The sequence below is a fragment of the Mesoplodon bidens genome, assembly GCF_964165515.1.
Source record: "Mesoplodon bidens genome assembly, chromosome: 3".
In the NCBI taxonomy this organism is placed as follows: Eukaryota; Metazoa; Chordata; class Mammalia; order Artiodactyla; family Ziphiidae; genus Mesoplodon; species Mesoplodon bidens.
Genome location: NC_138178.1, coordinates 8,275,759 through 8,302,795, shown reverse-complemented (window position 1 = coordinate 8,302,795; position 27,037 = coordinate 8,275,759). Strand labels below are relative to the sequence as shown.

The 27,037-nt window shown below is 49.4% G+C and overlaps 1 protein-coding gene across 8 annotated transcripts in view; it reads right to left on the bottom strand.

Moving 5' to 3' along the window:
• The window catches only part of FRMD4A (FERM domain containing 4A), a 351,864-nt gene that overhangs the window by 74,091 nt on the left and 250,736 nt on the right, over positions 1–27,037 (bottom strand). For all 8 annotated transcript variants that reach the window (XM_081229331.1, XM_081229330.1, XM_081229335.1 and 5 more), the window contains exons 11-12: positions 25,191–25,277; positions 1,842–1,918 (exon numbers count right to left, since the gene is read on the bottom strand). In XM_081229331.1, the coding sequence (XP_081085457.1) occupies positions 1,842–1,918; positions 25,191–25,277 (164 nt within the window). The remainder of the gene's footprint in view (positions 1–1,841; positions 1,919–25,190; positions 25,278–27,037) is intronic.

The window sequence follows — 27,037 nt, the reverse complement described above, 5'->3', positions numbered from 1 at the left end:
TCCAACTGTGCTAGAAGTTCTTTCAGGGCTTCCTTCTATACCCCAGGACACGTAACTGTGCCTGGACATAGGAGCTACTCAACAAATGTGAGGTTGATCACTTTCATTTAATAGGCTAAAAGCCCACATGATAGTAACATGAAGTTTGGACTCTTTCCAATATCCCTGGGTCTTGGGAAAGGGAAGGGAATTTAGAATTACATCACGAATAGGACAATAGACCCAGACACAGAAAGAACATGACGAGTACACACACACACACACGCACACGCACACACACACACGCTGCCCACTCACTCAAGGATGCCTCCAAGGTACCTCTGCATTAGCAGAATTCCCCACAGAGCACAGGCCTGGAGAATCTGTCCAGTCCTACGCTCAGCCTCTCAGACCATCCAATCTCCAGTCTTTATTCTGTCAATCACCCGCTTTCTGCATCTGACCCATTGTGGCAACATTCATTCTGGGACATTGCTTTCAGCATCTCTTGCCCCCCCTGCCTGGCCTGAATCAATGGATTCCTGCTCTGCAGAGACAGGGTCTCTGGATCCCGAGACCCTTCATCACAGGACCCTGAAGAACGCTGAACAGGCTGTTATACTACCAACGCTCCCTATCATCGCCTGACGAGACACGAATCTGTAAGATGTGCTCCGCTTGCCTGTCAGTAACCGTGGGGTGCCAGGGGGAGTTCTCGCCCTACACGGGAGTTCTGTTTCAAGCAGATTACGTGGCCAGGCAAGCGGCACAGCAGTCCTCCTGGGTTATCACTGGCTGCAGGAACGGACATCACCCCACAAGCCTCACCCTCTGATGGGGCAAAATCTTATTCTCATGCTGAGAACTTTCTGGGAGGCACCTCAGCTTGTCTGAGCGCCCAGAAGCCACGTGTGTGAGGAACTGATGCCAAGAACCCCCCTTCCCCAAGCCAGGGCTGGGGAACGGACTGCACCTAACATCCACACCCCCTCCTCCACAGGGCCTGGTCTTCTCAATGGCTTCCCAGGGCTACCTTCTTGTTCTAAGTCTGCTTTTGGACCTACTGAAAGCAATTTATCCTTGAGGGTTAGGTCTGTTTTTAGGGAATTCTGCTGCCGCTTCTGGGCTGCCTATAACTCTAGGACTAGCAGACAAAGAGAGGAAAAGCCACGGTACATGCTGCCCCGAGAACCCTCCACGCAGGGCTTGCTGCATTCCAAAATGGGACCCTATTGTTTGGCATTGGACTTGGAGAGCGTTGACTTTGACATGAGTGCTCCCCGGGATACAATGTGAGGCGGAGAGAAAAAGACGTGTGTTTCTTTCTCATCTACCCACCACGGCGAACACCCTAAAATTACAGCTCACGGAATGAAACAACTTAGCACAACTCTTTCAGCTGCAGGTTCCTTCTGCTGCAGACTCTTCAACCTGAAACGTTCTCAGAAGCTCTGACAAGCCATCCTTCAGACTCTTCTCTGGCAGAAACTTTCTAGAAGGACTCAGACCACTGCTCACTTTGATTTGGTGATTGTTCTAAAGTGCTACAAATCTTTCCTAAAATGCCCTGGCTTGTAAAGACAACTCCACACGTATGAGCAAGTAATACGTGTAGCCAGATGAGATGACCGTGGAACTGCTAATTTCACACACACACACACACACACACAAACCCACTGTACTTCCCAACACATAGAACAAAACAAAGCTCCACTGTCTTATTTGAACTCTATTCTCCCGATCACCCACCCTCTTCCCACCCCCCCAAATTAACATGAACAGCGATAGCACAGAAATAGTAATATAAGTAGTACGCTGGCAAGGCCACACGCTCCCAGAAGAAAAGGGCTTGTCTAGCTTACCTGCGTGGGTCATGAACCTCCACAGAAAACTTCTTCTCTCTGAAATACAGGTTTTCCAACTGCCTCCATTGGAATATCTGGACAGAAAACAATGCAGTTGAAGTTCAAGAGTGGGCGGTTCACGGCTGTAGTCCTCCCTCTGTGGCTGAGCTTACAGCTGGCAGTTTCCTTATCAAAGCTGAAACAGTACAGTTGTTTGCACCTCCCGTGCCTCTTGCTTGACACACACACACACACACACGCACACACGCGCGCGCACGCACGCACTGCTCTTCAGTTCAGAACCCCAGCAATGTGGCTGTGGATCTTCCTGCAGGCTTCTCAACGGGAACAAAACAAGTTCTTTTCAAGTGGTTCCCCGGGTCTGCTTGGCCTTTGTTGAATTCTCCAAGACAGTTCCCAGCTCTGCAGACTTTTCCCTCCAAGGAGAGGGGGAGGTGGGGGGAGAGGAGGGCGGGCTGACGCAGGGAGGGAGCAGTAGCCATCTGCCTGCGGTGCTGAGCCGAGCTTCCTGCCTCCAGTGCCGAAATGGGAAGGCGGTCACATTCCCAGCCTCCCCTCGGGACTCTACTTCCTGCCCATGAATGTGTAAGAGCCCAACTCGCCCTGGTGATCTGGGGCGGCTGGGGAAGCTTCCCCGAGAAGGGCGGGGGGCGCCTAGGACTCTATTTGGGGGCAGGCAACTCAAGATAACAATATGAGCCTGTCAAGCCCGGCTTCTTTCTGCAGCACAAAGAATAGCAGGAGTCCTGGGGCTGGCAGGACGCGCTGCAGCCGGGAGCTTGCTGCGCTCAGGGAGGCAGAGAGTGAAATTAAGGCAGTTCTGAACAGTGGGAGCTAAACAGAGTTCCTGGCACTGCCTGATGGGCCCCTCTGGCCCTGGTGGACATTCCTCCTGGGACGAGGGAGCCTGTTAAATAAGGGGTTTGGGGGTAATCAAGCCTGCAGCATTACTCTGGAAGGGGGGTCTTTCATTGGATGAAAAAGGAAGTTACTTAAACTCTCTGAGAAATGTCAAAAGAGGTTCAAGTTATGCCCGTAACATTCATATTTATATTTGATGCATACTGTAGCCTCTTCTAGAGACTGAGAATTTGAGTTTATTGAGCCCTAAGAAGGGTCAAACAGAGTTTCATGCTGGGAGTGGCTGATTCCTCCCCTGATCTCCCCTTTCCTCACCCACTCAGTTAAGGCAAATGCTTTTTAGGGTCTCATCCTAGACTGGGGCCCCTGACCCTCTCTGATCTGCTCACATTTTCTCCTTCAAGATGACTATTTCTGTGTCCCATCCACCCGGCCCTGCTCTACCCAGGACACGGCTCCTCGGGGCTTGGCCAGAAGACTTCACCCCTTGGTCAAACTGGGCTGGAAGAAAAACTGTTTCTAGAATGGCTGCATGCTTCTCACAACCTGCTCTGCAGAATTTTACAATTACTTTGTCTGACTAATAGGGAGGAGGACATGGTTTTTTTTCTGATTCCAGAGCTACCTCTTTTGTTCCCAGCTCAGAGTACATTTTGCTCTGAAGTCCAAGGAAAACTGTACTTCTTTTTCTCCTTTCAGGTCAGTTCCAAGGAAAGCAAGTCCTACGTGAGCTCAGATAGCCTTGTGTCAGATCACAGATGAAATGCCACCTGTGTAGGCGGTTACTTGAGTCCCAGGTCTGAGTCTTATGCCCTTTCAGATAAATCCCTCAGTGAAATGTGAAAATTTCCTCTCTGACCCCCCATTGTTAGATATATACAGATGGTCCACCTGAACTTAGCTACAGACACAAAAGCGCCGGAACTAACAGCTCCTTAACTTATAACCTGGAGGTAGTACACAGAACAATGTGGCCAGACACATGCTCTGGACTCTGACTGCATCCGTTTGAATCCTGACTCCCCTATATACAAACTGTGTGACCTTCGGCAAGTGACTCCATTTCCTTTAGCCTCAGTTTTCCCATCTGTAAAATGGCAATAACGCTCCTCTAAGGTAGAGGCAACAGATCCTTGGCACGGTACCGGTACAAAGTAAATGCTCAATGAACTCGGATCTCAGTGCAATTCCTAGTTGTTCTTACCTCTCCCAAATCCTGGCGAATAAAGGAGATTAACTCCAGAACAACCGAAATAATTCTTAAGTTTTTTTTTTTTTTTTTTTTAAACTCAAGTCCTGTTGTCAGGGTTTAAGACAATAAAGGCTGATGATCTGCATCCTGGAAAGCTTCAAGGAAGTGTACAGATTTAGTGCCCTGACCCCCCACCCCCTTTTCTCTGAAGAGAGGGGTGAGTGGTAGATGGCTCGCCCCTGAGGGGGACCCGCAGCCCCTGTGCTGCACCCACCTGCCCAGGTACGGCAGAGCCCTGGCAAGGACCTGCTTCGCAGGTGTGTGACCTGAGGGCCCCGTGCTCGGTGTTAACGTTCTGCCGTCTCCATCTTGAAATTCTCAATAAGACTGATCAACGGGCCCTGCACTTTCATGCTGTCCCGGGCCTGCAGATTATGTCACTAGTCCTGACTGGTGCTAATGCCACGGGCACTGTCCTGGGCTGGGCAGCACTTGGGGGAAGGTGCATCTGATGGGCAGACCTCCACAAGCTTTCTCTTTGTGGGTGTGCTTGCGAGCACCTCTCTTGGGCCTTGGGTTGGAAGCCGGCCCCCCCGCCCCCGACCTGGTGAAAAACCCCAAAGCCCAACACTCAGGGGGTTGGTTCCCTGGCAACTCCTCCCTCCCCGACTTTCTGCAAAACAGAATACACGCCGGGCCTTCCCCGGAAGTTCTCCCCGATGCTGCTGGTGTGGAGAGCCTCGTGTCTGCCAAGGACCGAAACAAAACCATCTGGGCTCTGCTGTGGCCCTTCCACCTGCTGCCACGGCCCAGATCCCTGCTCTCAGCCCTGAACCCTGACGGCCCGGCTCCTGGCATCTCCCCAGGAGGATGTACTGTCTGTAGACATTTCCAGCAGAGGGTAGAGCAGTGGCTTTGCCTCATGTTTGCTCTAGGCAGGGATCTTTTTTTTTTTTCAAATGAAATATTGGGAAGGGAGGGAGGGAAGGAGGGCGGTTTTCCAGGACAGGAAGGTCCCAGGAACCCAAGAGGAGGTGCTCATGAGGGAACAACGGCCTTGTCCTTTGCCCCCCACTTAGGGGAGACAGGAGGTGCTGGGGAACAGGGGGATGAAGGCAGCTGGACGCCCCCATGCACCATGGTGGGCTGATGGTGGGCACAGGGACCCTACCTACCAAACCCTCCCCTCTGACGCCGGCAGAGTTGAACAAGCAGATAAACAGCAGACGCTTGACCGGGCCTCCCTTTATGAACAGGGTACACTGGGCTCCGATGTGCTGGTTTGGGGACGGCCCCTGATCGTCTATGTCACTTCAGGGGAGCCTCCCGGGCTCAGTACAGCCATCATAACCCGGCCACCAGCTACAGACACCCCATAAAGACTCACCGGACACACAATGATGGTTACAACTGGGCTAGAGCCCTTAGGATTTTGCCTAATTTCTATGGCCAATTCTGCCCAAGGAGGTATACCTAAAAGCTCAAACACACGGTCTATCAGTAATCAAAGGGCTTATTAATACCTACGAAAAAGGCCTTTCTAATGCACTTCATCTGGGCATCTTTAAAAAGCAGATGTCTCGGGCTTCCCTGGTGGTGCAGTGGTTGAGAGTCCGCCTGCCGATGCAGGGGACATGGGTTCGTGCCCCGGTCCGGGCAGATCCGAGCGTGCCTGTAGCCATGGTTGGGACCATGGCTGGTCCTGGATGTGGATTCGTGGCTTCTGACCCAGACGTGTGATTCCCAAGTGACCACAGGCCCCCCACTTCCCTTTTCCGGGCCCCAATGTCATAACGTATAAAAGAGGAGATGGGAAACATTTATCCACAGAAAGCAGGCAAGAGTGGCTAATAAATAGAGCCTTTGAGCCCTGAGTGCAGCAGGATGCACTAAAAACACTTAATGAGCAGGACCAGGTTACTGGATCCTATTAGCTGGTCTGCCAGATTCCCACATCCTGTGTACGCTGAAGGTCAGGGCCAAGAAGGACTCATGTCCTGTTCTTTCTGGGTGGGTGAAGGCACAGCGGGGACAGGCAGTGGGGCCTTGGATCCCTGCGACTTCCTCCACAGCCAGTGTTTACTGGGCGCTAGAACAGCACACGGGGTGATGGGTGAGCTCTCGGAGCGAGGCTGAAATAAAGGCTTGAGAGGAAGTCCGCTCTAGTGGCTCTGATTCTTGACCAGGACTTGGGGGAGCCTCGTCTTTCTCCTGTCTCTGAGGCTGAGTCACCAAGCCTCTTAATGACCTCTGAGTAACTTCCTGCTGCTTCTAGAAGAACCATTATACTGAATCCCGGCGACCATCTGGCCAGTCCCCACCTCCCACAGATAAAGCAAGCCCGGGGTGGGGGGCAGAGGTTAAGTAAGTAATTGATGCCGGGCCCACTCTTGGTACTTCTGTCCTGGGCTCTTTCTAACACGCCAGGAGGACCCAACGATGAGCAAGAACAGAGCTGTTTCGAGCCGATGTTTAAGTGATTGCTTCTCCAAAGGCTCTTGGCTGCCTGCCTGCCTTCCAAACACCAGCAAGGAGTTCTCTCGTAAGAAGAATCAGACTCACAGCCAGGAATAACCTCCGAACTCAGGACGAAACACACCAACTAAGAAAACCCACTTCCCGATTTCGTTTCTGCACTGTTCACCCTCTAGAAGTAGGGTTGTCACCCACTCATCTCCAGGTGTATTTATGCACTTCGGCAAATAAAAATGAGCTGCCACACGTCGTGAGGGATACGGGACAAAAGGAATCACGCCACCCCAACGGGATGGACTTGAATTAAAATGGGAGCACAACACAGAAACCCCAAGCCTGCACATTCAGAGGATTTTATCAGGTGTCCCCTGAGGAGGCTTTACTGTCACGCAACAACTAGTTCTAGGGAACAACAGACGCAGTGCTGTTTCTAATGGGTTAACACCATATGTCAGAGGTTTTTATATCGGTGGCGTGGGTATTCAATACATTTTACCTTATGCTCAGAAAAGAGAGAAACAAGGCCCTGGGGGTTTAGGTAACAACCAATCCCCATGTCTCTTCCACATATTCAAGTTGTGACGTCTCCTTTGCATGAACCTATGTTAATAGGACGGAGGAAGGGCATGACGTGTCACATGTTTATACGTGTAAGGCGCCTACAACCGAGTTGGGAGGAGGCGACATACACAAAGCAGACTGTATCCATGATGCAGGAACTAACTTCATGATGGCGTTTAAAACCACCTATAGTTTCTGTATCAGGCTTTTAAAACTCTAGGGAGGCACCCCACCAGCTTATGAAGATACGTCTCGTGCTTCTGTTTCAGAATCAATATTCATGACCATTGCCGAGAGTCTCCTGGGTTTTGGTTCATCGTTTTTTAGGGATGAGAACTCTGACTTGGAAATCAGGAGGCCTCAGTGATAGTCCTGACTTGGTAAGTCGCTCTTTATCTTGGCTTCCTTTTCCGCAGAAGGAGGGGCATGTGTGTGGGCATTCCTGCATCCCAAGCACGGGCTGAAGGTCAGCATTGTAAATCCTTGGAATGCCACCCTGCTACTCTCTGGAATTTAAAAATTAAGTAGCTTGTTTTAAACATTTCCTACTTACGCGAAACAGCACAGAATACCATTGTCCCTCGGCATCCTCAGGAGCTTGGTTCCAGGACCTTCCTCGAATACTAAAATCTGAGGATGCTCAAGTCCCTTATATAAAACAGAGTGGTGGGGCTTCCCTGATGGCGCAGTGGTTGAGAGTCCGCCTGCCGATGCAGGGGACACGGGTTCATGCCCTGGTCCGGGAAGATCCCACATGCTGCGGAGCGGCTGGGCCCGTGAGCCATGGCCGCTGAGCCTGCGCGTCCGGAGCCTGTGCTCCGCGACGGGAGAGACCACAGCAGTGAGAGGCCCATGTACCGCAAAACAAAAAAACCAAAAAAAACCAAAAAAAACAAAAAAAAACGGAGTGGTGTTTGCATATACCCCACACGCATCCTCCCGTACACTTTAAATCATCCCTAGGTTCCTTACAATACCAAATACAATGTAAATGCTACGTAAATAGCTGCTGGCACACAGCAAATGCAAGTTTTGCTTTTTGGAACTTTCTGGAATTTAAAAATTATTTCTGAATATTTTTGATTTGCAGTTGGTTGAATCCACAGAGGTGGAACCCGCAGATAAAGGAGCAGACTGTTCTCCTGATTAAAAGCATGGTTCTCCAAGTCACACTGTCTACCACTTACTGGCTGTGTATCCTTGGCAATGAAATTTCTTTGTGTCTTTCTTTTCTCGTCTTTGAAATACAACTCCAAACAACACCAGTTCTACTTTCATAGGGCTGCTGTACTGATGAACTAATACATACGAAGTGCTTCAAGTGGAGCCTAGGATGTAGTTAGCACTCAAGTAGGAGCCGTCATGTTCTCTTCCTGCCATGATTCACACGCTACTCTTCACGTAAAAAAAAAGTTCTGATTACTCTGAACACGTAGCCCGAAGTACAGGTTTGTGCTTTTTTTTTTTTTTTTTTTTTAAAGATGGCTAATGTAGTGCCATGGGCATTTTAAAAAATGTTTTTTGTTCCTTGGATTTTTAACGATGCAAGTGTAAGCCTAACCCAGCTTCTTCATCCACTGGAGTTGGTGTTTGACGTATTCTCTTCAGATTCTTTGCTTCCAATCCTTATCCAGTCAATTCCTGGGTCCACCACAATTCTGACCAGAGTCAGTTTGGACCACTTTCCTGCTATGACGTTTTCTGGCCACTCGCCTTGTGGGAACTTAGTGCCCTGACAAGGGATCAAACCAGTGCCCCCTGCGGTGGAAGCGCAGAGTCCTAACCACTGGACCGCCAGGGAATTTCCCCTGCTATGACTTTTAATCTCACGACACTCACCCTGAGAGGAAAGTACTCTCCTACGATACAGCTCAGCAGTACACTGAATGGGCCAGACTGGGATCCAAATCAGAGCCTCCAAGACAGGCGATCTATGTCCAAAGATTATTAGCTCACAAAGTGATCCTAACACTGTGCTCAGGACCTGCGATGAAGGAGGGCTCCCTGGCTTCCATTTTCTTCCAAGAGGGCCACATAACCCAGCAAAGAAAACAATAGCTAATTTTTCTGCACAGCCAGACCTAATGGAATCAAGATGTTCTTCCGGCCGGCTGCCTACCCCTCAGTGTCAGACCACAGGAGCTCTCAACTGATTGGTTAACTCCGTGACAGATGCCCAGAGCGCTGGGCCTTGACCCTTTAATGGATGGCCTCTTTTTAACCCATCAAAAACCTTTTAGCTTCCTTTGGCTTCAGAGTCATTACTAGGGGAAGAAAGAGGGAAAGAAGATCCACAGATATTTAACAGGCCTACGGAGAAAACAGGCCATTTTATTTGTCCTCAGTGGAAGCAATTTCCTTTTAATTTTCTCCCTAGGGGGTATCTCTCTGTATCATTTTCTTGTGTGTACTTTGGCTTTTCTTGGGGAAGGACCTGACCATAAAGCTTTGGCAAATGTAAAATCTTTCAAGCTGAAAGTGTTTTTCCTTTCTTATCCTTGGCCTCCTGATGGAAATTCTTCCCTCCTCCGTGTGCCTCTGGGGGATGGATGCGGGTTAGTATCCAAAGGAAGAAGCTGGCCAGGGATTCACGTTACCTGAGTCCAGCTTTGGTTTTTCTAGCAATGAGCGTGGTGGCCCAGTTTGGTGTGGCTTCACTTCTCTGGGCTCCAGCCTTTCCTTAAAAAAAAAAAAAAAAAAACTTCAAGGCTAATCACACCTGTGCAGACTTCAGTGAATGGGATGCTTCAGAGAGGGTATTAGTCTGAGAAGCAGTTGGTCCATCTCGGGTGGGGAATTATGATGGGCCATTCCCCTTGCAATGGCAAAGATCTCTTCTTGGATTGCTGTAAGGGTTTTTGTTTTGACTACTTTGGAGGACAGACTTTGGGGAAACCTGTGTTTTTTCTATATTTTTTTTTGGGGGGAGAGGAGTTGGCAGTTATCAGTTGTCTTACACCTGGTGGCCCTGCCCAGAGGTGTGGCATCACAGTGAGACCCTGATGGGGGCTGGCTGAACCCGTGAGAGATGGGGTAGAATGCAGAAGAATGGGTTGGCAATGAGCTCTACATAAATAAAGGTAAACAATCATAACTAAACCCCTGCTTAATCAAGCTTAAAAAAAAAGAAATGACAATACTGTTACACTGTGTTATCTGGGAAACAAAAGTTAAAAAAAAATTAGTCAACCAGCAAGGGCTCTATGGGAATAATTATTTAAGAGCAGCTTGTGTGCACTTTAAACTACCCAGTCCTTCAAGGGTTGGCTCATCCTCCTGGGGATGGGAAGGCCTTGCAGATCCTGGTTGCTGTGGGTACCAGGAGAGGGGCAGACCACGGCTGCAGAGACAGCAGGGGTGAACTCCAGGCTCTCCTGGTTGGAAAGTGTCTCAGGGAGTGTGGAGGACGGGGAGGCACGGGGCTAGGGCTGGGAGGCTTGCTTTGCGAGCCCCACTGCTGCTGAGACCACGTGCGCTCTAGCCAGCTGCTCTGTGATGGTGGCCGCAGCCAGCAGGGGCAGGGAGGCCGGTGTTAAGCCGCCATCTCTGCAGCTGGCACCCTGGTTGACTTCGGTCATCTCTCCCTCTCTCTCTCGGGTTCCTCTTACTAAGCAGTTCTGTATCTGCTCCACAATTTAGCCTTCCCAGAAAGAAGAAACACGAGGGGATGTTTTCTTAGAGGTGAGGACAGAAATTCTAGAATTTCTGTCTTCCCAGGAGGACTGCTCCTATTTCAAGCTCTGCCCTTGGTTCCATTTTCCTAGAGGAATCCTGAAGTAGGTAGGTCAATGTGGGGAAGTGTGAATTTGGGGGAGAAGCGGTGAGGGCAGAGGAGGAAATGGACACTTCTCAGCAGCCTGCCCTAAACCACTCTCTTTTCACGACTGCTGTCCCCAACCCCCACCCCTCCGACTTAACAGCCCTAACCTGGGCTCGTTCTCCCTCATCTAGGCTAGCTCTCCCAGAGATTCATGTACTACCCTCTGCCAAGCAATTCGCATCCTGTGTCACAAACGTCATTTTTTACTCAGTTATCTTTCCTACCCGACTCTAGGCTTGTTGAGGGTATTTTCCTGGCACCTAGCACAATGCCTGGGGCATATTAGACATTCGGTAATTGTTGAGTGAATAAGTGGATGAATGAAAAGCTCTATGAGGTAGGTACTATGGAAACCAAAGTTCAGAGAGGTTAAGTTACTTTCTCCAAGTCACACAGATGATAAACGGTGGGAGATGGTATTTGAACCCCTAGGTGCTCAAAATTCAGGTAACTTCCGTGCCATGAGGAACCACCAGCCCTTGAACCTGCACATCTTGTTAATACATTTCTAAACTGCATAGGATATGGCAACAGGGAAGTGGCAGTGAGGGCCAGCCCAAGAGCTGCAACCCAGGAACCACAGCCCTTCCTTTTTCTGGTAGTTCTGTCTGAATTCAACTCTCCTCCAAAGTGAATGGGGGAAGTTACGGTCTCCAGGAGCTCAGGGGCTTGAGCTGGAACCCTAGTCCAGACCTGGAGTGACTCTGCATGCCCATTCTGCTTAGAAACTGCCTCGACTGGCTTAGAGCTCTTTGACAGGCATGATCCGGAGCAGGACCCTCCCGGTAGAGTCCCCCAGCCCTACCTGCAGGCGCTGGGAGTGAGAGCTTGACACCGTTCTGGCTGTGCTAGGGTTTAGTATTAACCAGATTCACACTTCGGGAAGATCAGTTCAGCCTGGGTTTCCCCTCTGAATCATGCTCATTAAAAAAAAGAAAAAAAATCTCACAGAGCTCCGTCAGTATCGTATGGCTCAGCAGAAACAAGCTGAGATTCCCTGAGACAAAGCAAAGGTTACTGGATTCAACAAGCAGGGTTTCTCAGCCTAACATTTCCTGCTTCTAAGTAAGAAAAGGCATCCAGATGAACTAGGATAGTGCAATGGTCTGTGTCCTCCTGCAATTCATTTTCAACATATAGTTACCAGTAGCAATTTGGGTACTTTCGCTCCAAGAGACAAAAAATAAAATCAGGAGACAGTCTAGATGGATTGGTAGGGAAATTTTATGTTTTTCCCCCAATCAACAAATCTAAGCTGTAAAAAGCTCTCGTGCCTCCCTCCTCCCTCCCTTTCTTTACAGACGTCTGGCCTTTTACGTGGAGCTTTCTCCAACCCTTCCTTATAGGAGCTACACTATCCTATCTCTGAGGCCACTACACACATATACATGGAGATGACCTCAGACTTAGTGGTAGCTTCCAACAAGCTGGTAGATATTCTGCTCTGGCTGCTTCTGTTCATTTAACCAGTATTTATTATCTACCATGGGCCAGGCACTGCGCTGCCAGCAGGCATGCACTAGAGAAAAAACAGACAAAAGTCTCTGCACATTTTTGTGAGGGGACAGGTAGGCAAATAAGAGAACTATACAGTGAGGAAGTTAGAGGGTAGCAGGTTCTGGGGAGGCTAGGACAGGGGCTGTCACTGTTTATCAAGCGGTCGGGGAGCCTTCACCAACGTGATAGCTGAGTGGATACCAGAGGGAAACTGGGGCAAAGCCGTACACCCATGTGAGGGAACACAAGAAGTGCAAAAACCCAAGGCACCATTTGTGTGTGTGTGTGTTTGCTATGTTAGCGCAGAAAATGCTAAAGTTACCAGGAAATGATGGAAGCTTACTTAGCCTTAAAGAGGAATGAAGTTCTGATTGATGCCACAACATGGATGAACCTTGAACACATTATTCTAAATCAAAGAAGCCGAGCACAAAAGACCACAAATTCTATGATTCCATTGATACGAAATGTCTGGAATAGGCAAGACCAGAGAGAAAAGTAGGTGTGTGGGGCTTGGGGAAGAAATGGGGAGTAGTCAAGAGCTCCCTTGAGGCCTTTCCACTGTTTCGACTGGTCGAAATCCTAGTCTGCATTAACCACAAATCAGAAGATGCTCTTTGGTTAAAACTCAGTAAAACTAATTACTTAAAAGGGGCCAGCAGTCCAGGCTAAAGCCCCCTAATCCCAGGGCTGCCCCTTCTCCATAAGCAGCCCCCCACTGGCCCTGGTCGGATGGTCCTCCTATAGAGCTCTCCTCTCGGGTCCCCTGGGGTGGGCTCTGTTGGAGCCAACTGACCTCCAGCCTGACCGCTTTGGGCTATCATGGCCGAGGCACCTCTGGGGGGGTGTTCTCCACCACCGCCACGTGAGCAACCTGGCCAGGGACCGGGTTTCAGATGGTTTTTCAATCTTCACAGCTCCAAGCATCAGCTCAATATGTATCAGTAAAGGTATCTATGTGTGCACGCCCATGCATGGGCCATTCACTCAGCTGTGGTTCCTGACCCTTGTTACAGGCAGGGCTGGGGGCTGGTTTACAGTCTGGGAGGCCTGGAGAGACGGGCATCTGGAGCTCCCCTGGCTCTCTGACATCCTAGTAAAAGGCCAGAACAGGGGCACCCATCACAAGGAGGCTGGGTCTGCTCTGGGTCCGCCCACGGACCACCCTCAATGCCAGTGTAAGCTTTCCAGGAAGGTTCTCGGGCTTGGCCAGGAATCTTTCAAATCCCCGTGAAGCATCAGAAACACCTGTTGCGAATGCCAGAAGGACCTGGGTGCCGGGATCTCTGGGGTCACCCCACGTCTTAACTCAGCACAGCTGGTCAGGAGTTATGCCATCGGTGGGGGATGCCCCCACTGCACAGCCAGAGCCACAGGATATGATAGTGACGTACTGGCTGAGACTTTACGGTGATCAATCTCATTAAAGTGAGTAGTGAGCAGACCACCCAGTAAGACAGGCAAAAACCAAACAAACAAAAGGGCCAAGAGCCCGTTTCACGGGTCACCACCCTGGTTCGAGAGGCCACCATGTGCCCTGGTTTGCTTGGGGCGGCCCGGGTTTGCCTGACACTGGGGTGTCATCATTAACCAGTGCCCTCTTCCATTCTCAAAAGTGTCCTGGTTTGGATATTAAAACCCTATGGTCACAAAAATAAATATACCCTATGACTCCAGTTATATGAGAGCCCTAGAGAAATCAAATCCATAGAGAGGGAAGAAGAATGCTGGTTGCCAGGCGCTAGGGCTGGGGAGTCATCGTTTCATGGAGACAGCTTCAGTTTTGCACAAAGAAAACATTCTGGAGATGGGTTGCACAACAGTGGGAATATACCTAATACTTAACCACTTACCAGTGGTTCCAATGGTAAATTTTATGTTATGCATACTTTCACAATTAGACTTTTTTTTTTTTTTTTTTTTTTTGTGGTACGCGGGCCTCTCACTGTTGTGACCTCTCCCATCACGGAGCACAGGCTCCAGACGCGCAGGTTCAGCGGCCATGGCTCACGGGCCCAGCCGCTCTGCGGTATGTGGGATCTTCCCGGACCGGGGCACGAACCCGTGTCCCCTGCATCGGCAGGCGGACTCTCAACCACTGCGCCACCAGGGAAGCCCTTTTTTTTTTTTTTTTACATTTAAAAAAATTACTGTTTACGTGACTCTGAAACCTCTCACCCTTCATTGGGGTATGAAGTGTTTAGGAAGGTGGAAACTGAGGGAGAATTGGAGAGGGAGAGACGCGTGCTCTCAGCTTCCCTGACCCAGAGCGGGGACGTGGAGGACGCCTTCTGCAAACCTAGTGAGAAAAGGTTCGCTAGGGTTGCCTGGAGAGCTTGACAGGTGTCTCCTGAAGTTAAGGGCCACCTAAGACTGCCCCTGGCTCCTGCTGACATCTAAGTGACGAGAAGTGGGCTGCCCTCAGAGGAGCTGACGGGGAGATAGAAGCAGTCCAGCTGGGAGAGGGGGCAGGACTTAACTTTAGACCAAGTTTGGAATTTTGGTTATCAAGGACCAGACACTCATTTCTTAATAAAATTAACTTTGCTGCTTAAAGTGACTGCATGACTCTATTACCTGGGAGTGATCAGAGAAGTCACGGGCTGCCTGCGTTTCCATCTAGGGAAGAACGCTTTTAAAAGAACAGTGGGAGATAGAAGAAATGTGCCTTTGAGCCCCAGGTGGTCGGTGTTCTTGTTAACCTGGCCAAGCCTTTGGTTGTTAAGCCAGAGAAAACCCATCAACTCTTAAGCTACTACTCAGGGCTCACTGGAGTGGGCGGGGATACTGGAGGCACCTCTACTCAGGACTGAGATCCAACAACAGCACTGGGTTTTGAGTTGCATCTTCAGATTGCACCCAAGGTCAAAGGGGCGCCCCAAGTAGTGGGAGTCTGTTTCTGTGAGTTATTTAGAAGCTCGTCAGTCTCAAGGGCGTTGCTGGCCTGGCTGACTGGGTGTTTATTTGCACGTGATAAATACAGACTGTTGCGTTTGACCCCTACTCTCCCCCCAGTCAACGTGGCTGTTCATATGGCCATCCTATTGCTGTCACAGGAGGACGAGGCCCGGCTGCGGGCGGGGGAGGAGCCCCGGGAGACCTCACACCCCACACAAGAGACAGAGGCCTCAGCTGCAGGGTTGGGGGGGGCCTGGAAACTATTTTTGGTTGTCTGCTCAGATCTAGCTGGCACTTTGGCTAATGCAAACAACAGTCAAAGACAGGGATTTACCCACTTAGAAACTGGCATTTTCTCCCTCTACCATTTTCTTCTGGGAAAATGTTGCTTTGCACTCTTCCTTGTATGAAGGACTCCCTTCTGGCTTTACAATGAGCTTGCCCCTTGCTTCATTCCTCTCCCGTTTCTCCTTTCCTGCTTCTCTCAACCTCAAGATTCCCCATCACCTGTATCATTGCCTTGTTGATGAGGAAACAGGCCCAGCGATGCGACTTAGCTTGCAGACCTGGAGCTAAAACTGAGGGGTCTTGACCACCAGGCCAGATATCTTCCCACCAGATATAACAGTAGGAGGTGGGCGCAGGAACAGAGCTTCCAAAGGGTGATGCCAGTCTGGAGATGAACCCTTGCAACCAGAGAACATTTGGGTGAATTCTTCAGAGTATAGTGTACCCCCTCTAAGAGCTACCTCCAAGCATGTCAGCCCAGGAGAGAGCTGGACCTGTCTCTCTCAAAGGGAGAATTGCATTTCTCTCCTCCCGTACCTCCCCAGAGAAATGACTCTCACATTATAGCTTCTAAGGATTATCCACCTGGATGGAGGCATGTTTTTTTTTTTTTTTTTTTTTTTTTTTTTTTTGCGGTACGCGGGTCTCTCACTGCTGTGGCCTCTCCCGCTGCGGAGCACAGGCTCCGGACGCGCAGGCTCAGCGGCCATGGCTCACGGGCCCAGCTGCTCTGCGGCATGTGGGATCCTCCCGGACCGGGGCACGAACCCGTGTCCCTGCATCGGCAGGCGGACTCTCAACCACTGCGCCACCAGGGAAGCCCGAGACACGCTTTTATTTTCTGCTCACAGGCATCATTTTCAAAAGGGACAGTCTGATACCAGCACGAATATTATGGAGACAGTTTCAACAAGGATACAAGCAGGTGTCCTTGGAGGCCTGGCTTACTCAGGACCAGGCTTGGAAACGGCCTCCAGAAGAACCTGTGGGAACCCAGGGACCCTGGGTTCCCAGATCCAGTGACCAAGGAAACAAAATCCCTCCTCTTAACAAAGGGATGCTGTTTGCTCTTCGTGGTGGGCCTGCCTCTTGTGTTCAGCATAAAAGAGACTGCAAGGATATCTGCTATGTCAAGGGCAACAGCGCTTTTACCTTGGGGAACAGGCAACTCTTTGAGATGTAAACATATTCAAGATGAAGATAATTAGACTATTTCTCATGTTTTAGAGTCTCCATTTCACAGACATAAAAACAGAGGCCCAGAGAGGCTAAATAAGTTATTTATCATAACTCTGAATACCCGGGAGTGAGTGAATAGCCCTCAAATTCCTCCTTGGTTAAGATTTTGAGATTTATTTTGGGCCTTTAAATGGATATGGAGGCCACTGGCTTATAAAACATCTTTTTTTAAAGGCTTAACAGTTACAAGAAGGAATTTGATTTTAACTCAGACTACAATATCTTAACAACAAAACAACAAAGTAGGATCACAAAGAAAGTTCCCGTTACCTGTGTGTGGAGCAGTGATCCTCAAACTCTGTAGCCTGTCTTCAAATCGCCTTAAGGACTTGTGAAAACACACATTGCCGAGTCCCAGCCTCTGAATTTCTGAGTCTGGACGTCTCAGGCGGGGACCTGGAGTTTGCAGTTCTAACGTGCTCCCAGGTCATGTAGCGGCTGCTGGTCCGAGGGCCTCACTGGGGGAACCACTGCAGGAAAAGCTACTGCATCGACCAGCCTCTCCTTCAGGACTGAAGGATTTATCCTCTCTCTGGGAATTGCCCTCAGCTGTAGAGAGCCATCTCGCCCAAGGTCGGAGCCCCACGCCTGTGGCTCACCTGTATCTAATGATTGGTTGATGCTGGGCTAAGGCGATGGGTCTGACGATTGACGGCCCATTGTTGCAGCTTCATGGCTTTTCCCTAAGGTCGTATCACAGCTCAGCTTCTCCCTCTGCCGGGTCCTGTCTCCTTCCCGTTGCTCATGGCTGTTCATTCCAGACCACTTCCCAATACACTTCCTGTGCGAGAATCCCTAACTCTGCTTCCCAGGGGATGCAACACTCGGAGCACAGTCCCTTAAAGTCACCTCCTTGGCAAGACCACCCCCGACCATCCCCCTCTTCCTTCCTGATTGGTAATCTTCGTAGAATTCAATACTCCGACACTCTACGTTATAGATTTACCTAATGCTATCGTTCGACCGTCTTTCCCACTAGACTCTAAGCTCTTTGAGGGCACGGACCCGTCTCTTTTGTTCACTGTAACACCTGCAGGGCCTCAAGCAGGGCCTGGCTTACCATAGGCACTTGGTAATTCTCCTACGGGGTCCATTTTATTGGAGAGGATTTCGACACCTTCTACTGGAGTTCTAAAGCTCTAGCTCAGTGCTTTCAGGGGACTGCAATTCTTGGATGGGAGGAGACACTGGGATTCCTGTTCCAAAGAGAGAGAACTCAGCCATGCCTGATACACGTGCTTTGAGGAGAGGATGTCTATCGTCTCCTGATGCTTTGAGAAGAGCGTCTCAGTCTTCCTAGAATACAACTGCTTTTTTCTTTCTTGGGGAGTTATTTTAAGATGGCAGACGCTGGTGACTCTCTCTGCCCTGCACCCTAGCATCCCTCCGGCAGGCCTGCCCCTCAGCTTTGAGGCTGGCTCCCCTTGGTGACCCAGGGCCAGGGCCTGTCACCCAGAGGCACGGAACCCTTCCTTCCTGGTCCGCTCAGTGCTGAGTGAGGTCTGAAGGAGGCCACAGAGAAGCCCTTTGATCTGACGATGAGAAAGCAAAGGCTGCAAAATGCTAGGAATGCTCAAAGTAGTCCGTGGAGCTCTTCCTCCCCGGAGAGCCTAGGGTGCGGTTTCCCAGGGGAATACAGATAACGGAGTGAGGGAGGCACCCGCCCAGGGCCTGCCGAGGCAGAGGGCCCAGCAGCCCGAGGATGAGTCAAGTGCATCCAAACAGAAGCTGAAAAATAAGTTGGCGAAGCACTTAATGGCGTGCTTATCACGCTGAATAATTCAGCAGGCTGACTGCGCTGGCAGTCGGTTCACAGTTAATGGAGTATTTCCTGTAAGTATTATTTTCTCTTCCTGTTTCATCACCTCATCCAGTTCAACACTCTTTACTAATCTGGGGAGGTGAGAGCTATGCATCAATTCTCTGAGCTCATGGCCCCCAATTCTGAAATACTCTTAGGAACCACAGGAAGCTGCTCTGCGGAAAGGGGCGACCATTTACTCCGGTTCCTTCTCCTAATGTCTCAGAGGGGAGCCCTCTGTGCTCCTAATTGCGCACCTAAGTGAACACAAAAGCGCTCCTGATTGCACATCAAATAAATAAGGAAATGCTGTCTGCTGAATACGTACCAAGGACCAGCACTGCCGTCCCTCCCCCCATGGAGAGATTTCATTAAATATAGGCTGGCGAATGGGCTGCAGCTGTAAATGATGATTTACAGATATTCAATATGCCTTCTAGGGGGGTTTTTTTGGAGTTACGTGTTTCACACTGTTCGTTCTTTAATGCGTATATTCTCTGACACCGCCTGCAGGACGGATCTTCATCCTAACTCTTCCTGGCGCCCCATTCGGAAAGCGTTTTCTATTGTAAATGATCATGTTTTCTCACGATTCGATGGCTGGTCTGGCCACAGGTTTGGAAAGTGCAGGTTCCAGCGGGCGGACAGAGAAGGCAGCTCAGCTTGGCACTGCTGGGGATTGAGTCTTGAGTGTGGGAGAGGCTAATCGCCCAAAGCCTTTGCTCCTGGTGCTACAAAGAAGAGGCAGATTGTCCCAGAGATAGGAGCTTTCAGACTTTTCCAGGCTCTGATCTAAGGCATGCAAGGTCCTCCTCTAAAAGAGGGAGCCCTTTGTGATCGATTACGTCCAGCTTTATTTATCTCTGCCCCATCTGATCCCGGTTCTGCAGGAGTTAATAAGCAGTGCCTTTTCAGTACATATCATTTGATTTTCACTCAAATGTTCTCAGGGAAGAAGAAACACTCTTGCTCATACTAACACAACTATCTGAGGCTGATGGCGCCAGCTGATCTGCGGCGTCCCCACTGATGGTCACTTTATGTAGCTGGCATTTGCTCTTTTTTGATGCTTGGGTGTCTCTCCTTGGCCATAAATGCAACCTAAGACGAAGCTTGGGATTTTCTTCAAGTTCCCAAATGCTGGTCTGACAATGTTTCATAATTCCCTGAAGCCAACAGGACAGTACCCGGTGGAATAAAGGACCTCTCACCTGCGAAGAGCTCCGTTCCTACACACGCAAACACACGCTAAAAGGGAATGTGATACCCAGGTGAAAACAGGGTGAGATCATCTATGTAGCGGCAAGGTTTTTCTTTCTTTTTTTCACCACTGTGACCCTCTTTGCGCGTTTCTCACCATTGTTAAACCCAGACAGTCAGATATGTAAATACTGCCATTCCTGTACTCTTGATAACTCACTCACAAACGGTGCCTAAAATTGTCACCCCAGAATCATGAGGAAGAAGAGAGGCATGTTTTCCAATGTGATCAGTATTTTAGTAGGAACAGGAGTGCAGAAATGGGGAGGCAGGCAGAGGGAGAGGGAAAACATCGCTGGGTGAAGGAGGGAAACAGGAGGATTTAGTGAGTTGATAGGGGGATAGTTAATAACTTATAAAAATGCTGCAATCTGTCCTTGGATACTGTTTGGGATTCTGTCTGATCTTTTAAAAGAGCTCATCTACACAAGCAAGGGCCACTATCCTGGTGTATGGGATGTCCTGTATATTTTAACTGCTTTTAGTCCTATGTGTGGGTTTTTTAGGGATTTGGGGGTTTATTCTTGCACACATCATTCCAAAATACTTCTGAAATTGGCCTTGAGCTTCTTTTTTTTTTTTTTTTTTTTTGGTACACGGGCCTCTCACTGTTGTGGCCTCTCCCATTGCAGAGCACAGGCTCCGGACGCGCAGGCTCAGCGACCATGGCCCACGGGCCCAGCCGCTCTGCGGCATGTGGGATCTTCCCGGACTGGGGCACGAACCCGTGTCCCCTGCATCAGCAGGCGGACTCTCAACCACTGTGCCACCATGGAAGCCCGGCCTTGAGCTTCTGAACATACACAAAAGCCAAAACGCCCTCTTTGGGTGTCCACAGGTGTCTCGCTGTTCCTGACACATGTGCCCTGAGGGCAAAGAAGCTGTGTTTTTTTTTTTTTTTCTCTAACATCAGCAGCTTGCATTTTTGGGCTGTGCTTCTGCAAGGCCAGGCATCTGTTTAGAGGATCCAGGTAGCAGACAGGGGCACGTGATTGGGAGGGGCCTAGAATGTTCTCCCTACTCCATGGGTGAGGGACCCTGTGCTTTACTCCATCTCCCCCAAAGCCCCCAGGGCTTCAGAGTGAGGATTAAGCAATTTAGGGTAGACTCTGCCATCAGAGTGGCACACTGCACCCCAACCGGGGAACTTGGAACAGCTATGGTGCCGCCCATTTCAGGACAGTCATCAGCTACCCACCCCTCCTTTTTTGGTGGTCCATGTGGAAGCACTTGAGTGCATCTCACAGGAGGCTACTGAGCGCCGCTTGCTGTGTGCATTATTTGCTGATGCTCTGGCAGCTGTGGATGCCAGACAATACCTCCAGGCCCCCCGAAGGCAAGGGAGCAGCTCACCCTGTCCCTGCCTCTACTTGAATGTTGGCTCTTAGCATGGTGGTACCATGTGACATAGCTGCTGTAACTGGGTCAGAGTGTCAGGGAGGCCTGTGCCTGGGCTGGAGGTGCAGCTGTTGCTACAAAAGGGCCTTCAGGTACCCAGAACTGGGCGTCACTCCCAGTTTCCCGAGCATTGCCGGGGTCCCGGGTGCCAAGCTCTGCCTGGCCCCTTTTGCAAGGGTGTGGTGCCGCCTGGAGGGTCACCCATCACTCGGGGCCGGCCCGGACTTGAGCCCTGTGCCCAACTCCTCGAGTGCAGAGGCCCTGCTGGACACACCTGCTCCGCCTGGCCGACCCTCCCCGAGTCTGAGTTCAGAAAGGAGGCCCGCGGTGCTCGACTCTGGCCGCACGTCGGGATCAGCTGGGAGGCTTTCTAAACGGTCAGCGGCCGGGTCAGAGATGGAGGACGCTGGGACCAGGGGAGACTGGGGCATCTCTTCATCCTGACAGTTTCATGTGAGTTTCTGACTTTTAGCTGAAGACAGATTGGGGCACTCGTATGTGGATGTGCAGCAGTGGTCACTACCATGTGCCTGCGTCTCTTTAGATTCACAGGTCCGGAGCCAGGGGGTGTGCCCTGTGCACTCAGGGACTCACAGGTGCCTTACACGAAACAGAAATGGCCTTTTTATGAAGGTGATGACACTGGCTGTGAGCAGAAAGAACAGACGCCCGGCATCCTTCCCCCTGCAGCTGGGACCTCTTATCTATGGCTCAGGTTAAGTCTTTAGGGCCCATGGCAGGTCTCAGCAGAGGTGGATACCCCTTGGGCTAGTGAAACTTTGGGTCTCTTCCCCTCATGGGCTCCTCCCCTCCCCTTCCTCCGTCCTTTCTTCCTTCCTTTCTTCTGCACCAGGCGGCTTGTGGGATCTTAGTACCCCGACCAGGGATCGAACCCCAGCCTTTGGCAGTGAAAGCTCTATGTCCTAACCACTGGACCACCAGGGAATTCCCGTCATAGGCTTTTCAAAGCCTCGTTCTTAATTTTATATGTAGATTGCACATTCATTGCCTAAAGACGGCTCCCCAAGTTACAGAAGGGTCAGGGTGTCCTGGTCCCAGCCCTGCCTTTCTGCCTCACAGGGAATGTCACGATAGGGAACTGAAATCCACTCACAGCCACTGTCATTTTTCCAGTGTGCCGAGTGCCTCTCCCGTTCCTCTCTCTGTTCAGTCTCTGGTTCGAAATTCTTGATACTGTCGAGCTCCAACTGAATACCCACTGCCTATTCGCCACCGCTACCTGGATGTCCCATCAGCCCAAAACTCGGCATGTCCTAAACTGGACTTCTCTCCCCTTCTCTTGTATCCCAGGCTTTGGTCCATCAGGAAGTTGTTCTAGATCCTCCTGCTGCTCCAACTTCCACCCTGTCGCCTCCCACCATTGATCAGTCACATCACCTTCTAAACATCTCACTTCCAAGTCCCCTTGTCTATCCCCGGTACGGACAGCCACCCCCAAGCCACGCCACCAGGCTACACTAATGTAACGATGTCCTGGTTTGCAAGTCTTGCCCTGTATCACTCCACTCATCCTCCGCCAGGTACCAGAACGATGTTTCTCTGACTACGAAGGTCTGATGTGGTCGCTCCTCTGTCTCGAAGATGAAATCCTCTTAGCAAACCCTGAGGATTCTGTGTGCTGGGGCCCCATCAGCCTGCTCTCTGACTCCTCTCCCATGATGTCCTGGCCCCAGTGGTGCTTGTGCTTCTCCATCACGCCACGCTGCTCTCTTTCACGGCGCTTGCATGCACATCTGTGTGCATCCTCACCCCGTTAGTCCATCTGCAAAACCTCTGTCCACTCTTTCACACTCAGCTCCTACTTTGCTGCCTGTGAAGACGTTTCTCCTTAAGCCCAGCTGACGACTCTCTCCTTTAATTCACCACCAACCCTCACACAGGCCTCTCTTATCTGTAAGATGCAATTACCACACCCCTCTCCCTGATACCCTGCGCAGGTCCTGAAGACCTGATGTGTGTCTTAATTATCTCAGCACCTGGTGGTCTGCCTTGCCTATAACAGGTACGCAGTAAACATTTTTGAATGAATGACTAATGACTCTGATGGCTTGGTTGTCCCTCAATTAGCAATAGACTTGAGAATCCCAACTACTTCCTTAGAGGCCACAGAAGCGTGCATTATTTTAAATAGCAACTCAGTTCGAATAGAGGCAATATCAGAATAAATGTGTTGACCTTTTAACATTTTTAATCCACTGACCTGCATAAATTCAACCAATGAGAGTAAATTCTCTTATTCAAAGGCTGATTATTCACATGTTGCACTTCCTACTTTTCCATATTTTGAAGTCCGTTTTGGAGTCTGACAAGAATAGTTACAATTTATTAAGCCCTTGCGCTGTGTCACACCCTGCGTTTTACATATATCACATACATCAAGCGCTACCTCATTATCTCTAAAATCTTCATCAGCACCTCAATTAGAGAAACAAAGCGAGCTTAAACATCTTAATAAATTAAACTGAACACATACCGATACGTGTAAGCACGTTTTTCAAAAACATTCAGAGGGAGAGAAGAATTCAACTGTGGGATTTTCATGAACTCCACTGTAGACCCCAATCGTCCAAGCTGGCCTTGGTCTCCACCAGTGTGGGCAATCAAGAGCTGGATACATTGTAACCAGGACTGGGTTAAAAGATCTAGGAGTATCCTTGGCTCTTGTGAGCAGAAAAAAATGGCCAAGCAACTTGGAGAGAGGGGACAGTGGATGGAAGAAGAAGGAAGGAGTAAAGAGAGAAGAAAAAGCACAGAAACTTACAAAGGTCATAAGGGAAAGAGGCAGAGAGGAAACAGAAAGAGAGTGTGGAGGAAGTACAGACCCAGTGACTGAGAAAAACAGAGAGGGAAAAAATAAGAACGCGGAGTCCAAATCACGTCCTACAGCAGGAAACTGGAGGGGTTTTGGAAACGGTCACGAAACAATGGTCCCCGAAACAGCCAGGTTCCTACTGAACTGTCCCCAAGGAAGAATCCTCTATCATACGCTCAAGATCTTTTCACAGAACTTAACTGAGTGTCTGATCAATTGAGCGAAAATCCTCCTCAACACAGGGCCATTTTTTTTCTATCAATTTAATAAAGAAACTGGCTAAAGGCAGATGTTAACTGGATAGACTACAATAAGCTCGGATATGTAGTGTGGATTTCAATCCTGTTCGTGGATAAAGGAGCTTGGAAAGCATTATGCAATAACATAATGAACCTATATTGCTTTCTCCCTCCGAAAGCAAGTGTGGTTTTGATAAACTTTTAATATGTATTTCAGGGTCTGAACTGCATACCATCTCCCCATCTTTCTCTGCTGGAGGAGCTGAATGACAGCTCTCACCTCAGAGATATTTTTTCCATTATAATTTTTCAATTTGTTCTGGTCTAAAAAATGTGTGGAAACGAAAACAGAGAAAATTCAAGCCCTGTGTCCTCTTCAAGCATTCTGTTTTGGCTTCACTGTGAGTTTGCAGACTCCTTTCTGCTTCCCTTTCTTTTCTGGCAAATGACCTTATTTCTTCCAGATTTCTGATCACTTCTAATATGCCAGAAAATATTGACTGGATTTGCAGGAAAGCCTCTCATGCTTCTTTAGTTTTCACCTCTTTTTGGCCTACAATCTCTTCTTTTAGTTCCCCTCGTCCAAAAAGCAAAAAACAGAAAAACAAAAACAAACCTTTGGGAAAACTCAGATTAGCCTCGGGATTCAAGAGACATGCTTCCCCATGTTCTCAAGCACACAGCACCCCAGGAAATGAAGGAGCAGGAAAGTCTCTCAAAGTCCTCTGGTCCATCTGCCCTGGGTGAGCTGATCTAGTCTTCTTACCTTAAAGAATTTTAACAGCTTCCGTTTCCTTAGTGATGGGGAGGAAAAATATTTCCCCAGGGAACACAGGCTGGATGACTGCGGAGGAGTTTGCATACACCCCAAATTAGCAGGAGACCGGGGGCCTGAGGCTGCACGGGGTCACATTTTCAGTCACTTCTCTGCCTGTTTCTCTCTCCACCTGAGTGCCATCCTCCCACAAAGGAGAGCACGCTTACCTTCCTGGGCTTGACTTTATCGTGGTAGTCATACTGGAAGATGCCTTTGTAGCTCAGTCCCAGCCACCACGGTATCCCCTGCTTGTCCTAGGACATCAAAAGGAGTACGGGTAAGCATGGGACCAGACAAGAGAGACAAGAACCAAGAGATCTCCTGGTTCACCTGAAGACAAAGGGAAATGCAAATTCCTTGAAGTGGACGGAGCCCACCTCCCTGTGCCTCACCTGAATGGGTGTGCCCTGTCACCAAAGGATGCTCAGTAAAGTGACTTAGAAAGTGCCCTGGGTTGGGGACCCAGCTCTGTTCCTAACCAGCTGGGGGGTCCTTTCCTCCCTTTCTGAGTAAGAAGTGGACGCCTTGTTCTTTGTTCTCCTTCTAAGACTTCAGGTTTTCAGAGCTGGGCCCCTCACCTACCAACAGGGAGAATCTGAGAGATGCTGAACATTCTAACAGAACGACCTTCTGAGCCGAGAAAGTGTCATCGACTGTCAGCGCTGGAAGGAACCAGAGAGACTAGGGAAGCTGCCTCCTCTGAACATTTTGTCTTAAAACACTGTATTTTTTTGGAGCACTTTTAGGTTCACAGCAAAATAGAGAGGAAGGTACAGGAGTTTCCCATGTACCCCATCCCTACACATGTGTAGCCTCCCCCGAGAGGAGGAGGAGGTACCACCAGAGTGGTACCTTTGTTGCAAATGAGGAACCTACACTCACCCGTCTTAATCACCCAAAGCCCATAGTCTACCTTAGGGTCCACTCCTGGTGTTGTACGTTCTACGCGTTTGCACAAACGTATAAGGGCGTGTACCCATCGTGTACGCAGGGTCACACAGAGTATGTTCAAGGCTCTAAAAATCCTCTGTGCTCTGCCTAGTCATCCCAGCTTCTGGCAACCAGCTTTGCCTTTTCCAGGATGTCATATAGTTGGAATCATACAATATGCAGCCTTTCCAGATTGGCTTCTTTCACTTAGTAATACGCATTTAAGACTCCTCTAATTTTATTTTATTGATTTAATTTTGTAGCTCATACATGTGTATTTATTTTATTCCTACCAGAACAGTGGAAATGCTCTCAAAACTAGCTCAAGTTTTCTATAGCACTTTTTCCCCCTATTTGAATAAATTTATTTATTTATTTATTTTAAAAGTTTTATTGGAGTACAGTTGATTTACAATGTTGTGTTAGTTTTTGGGGTACAGCAAAGTGAATCAGTTATACATATATCCACTTTTTTTTTTTTTAGCTTCTTTTCCCATATAGGCCATTACAGAGGATTGAGCAGAGTTCCCTGTGCTATACAGCAGGTTCTTATTAAGGACTCCTCTAATTTTATAGACAAAGGAATCATGCAAAGGTTGCATCCTACTCAAGACCCTCCCCTTCCCCCCCCCAGCAGGCCAATGGCAGTGCAGGGTAGGCAGGTGCTCGTAAGGTGTGCATCCTGTTCACCTCATGAAGACAGTGGCTACCTGGCAGGACTGGGGTAGCAAAATCGAAGCTTAGACACTCTGGGAACTGAATTAAAAATACCAACACCTTCTTTCTTCCTCTAACAGAGACCTCTGGCTCCCCAGATCGTAAGTTGTAAATCTACATTCAAGACTGTTAATTAGAAGCCCCCACATGCTAGGAATTGACAGTGGGCATATCAAACAGCCTTTCCCTGGATTTGTCCTAACTGCCGCATGCGTGAATGATCTAACACACCCCACGGTGGCTGTCTTGAAAACTCACAATTGGCTTCGGCATTTTCAGAGATATGTGGGGCGAGAGTTAGTTCAAGGTAAGCACAAAGTAAAGGGCAGAAGAAATACAGTTTGAATTTTTAGAAAAGTTTCTGAAT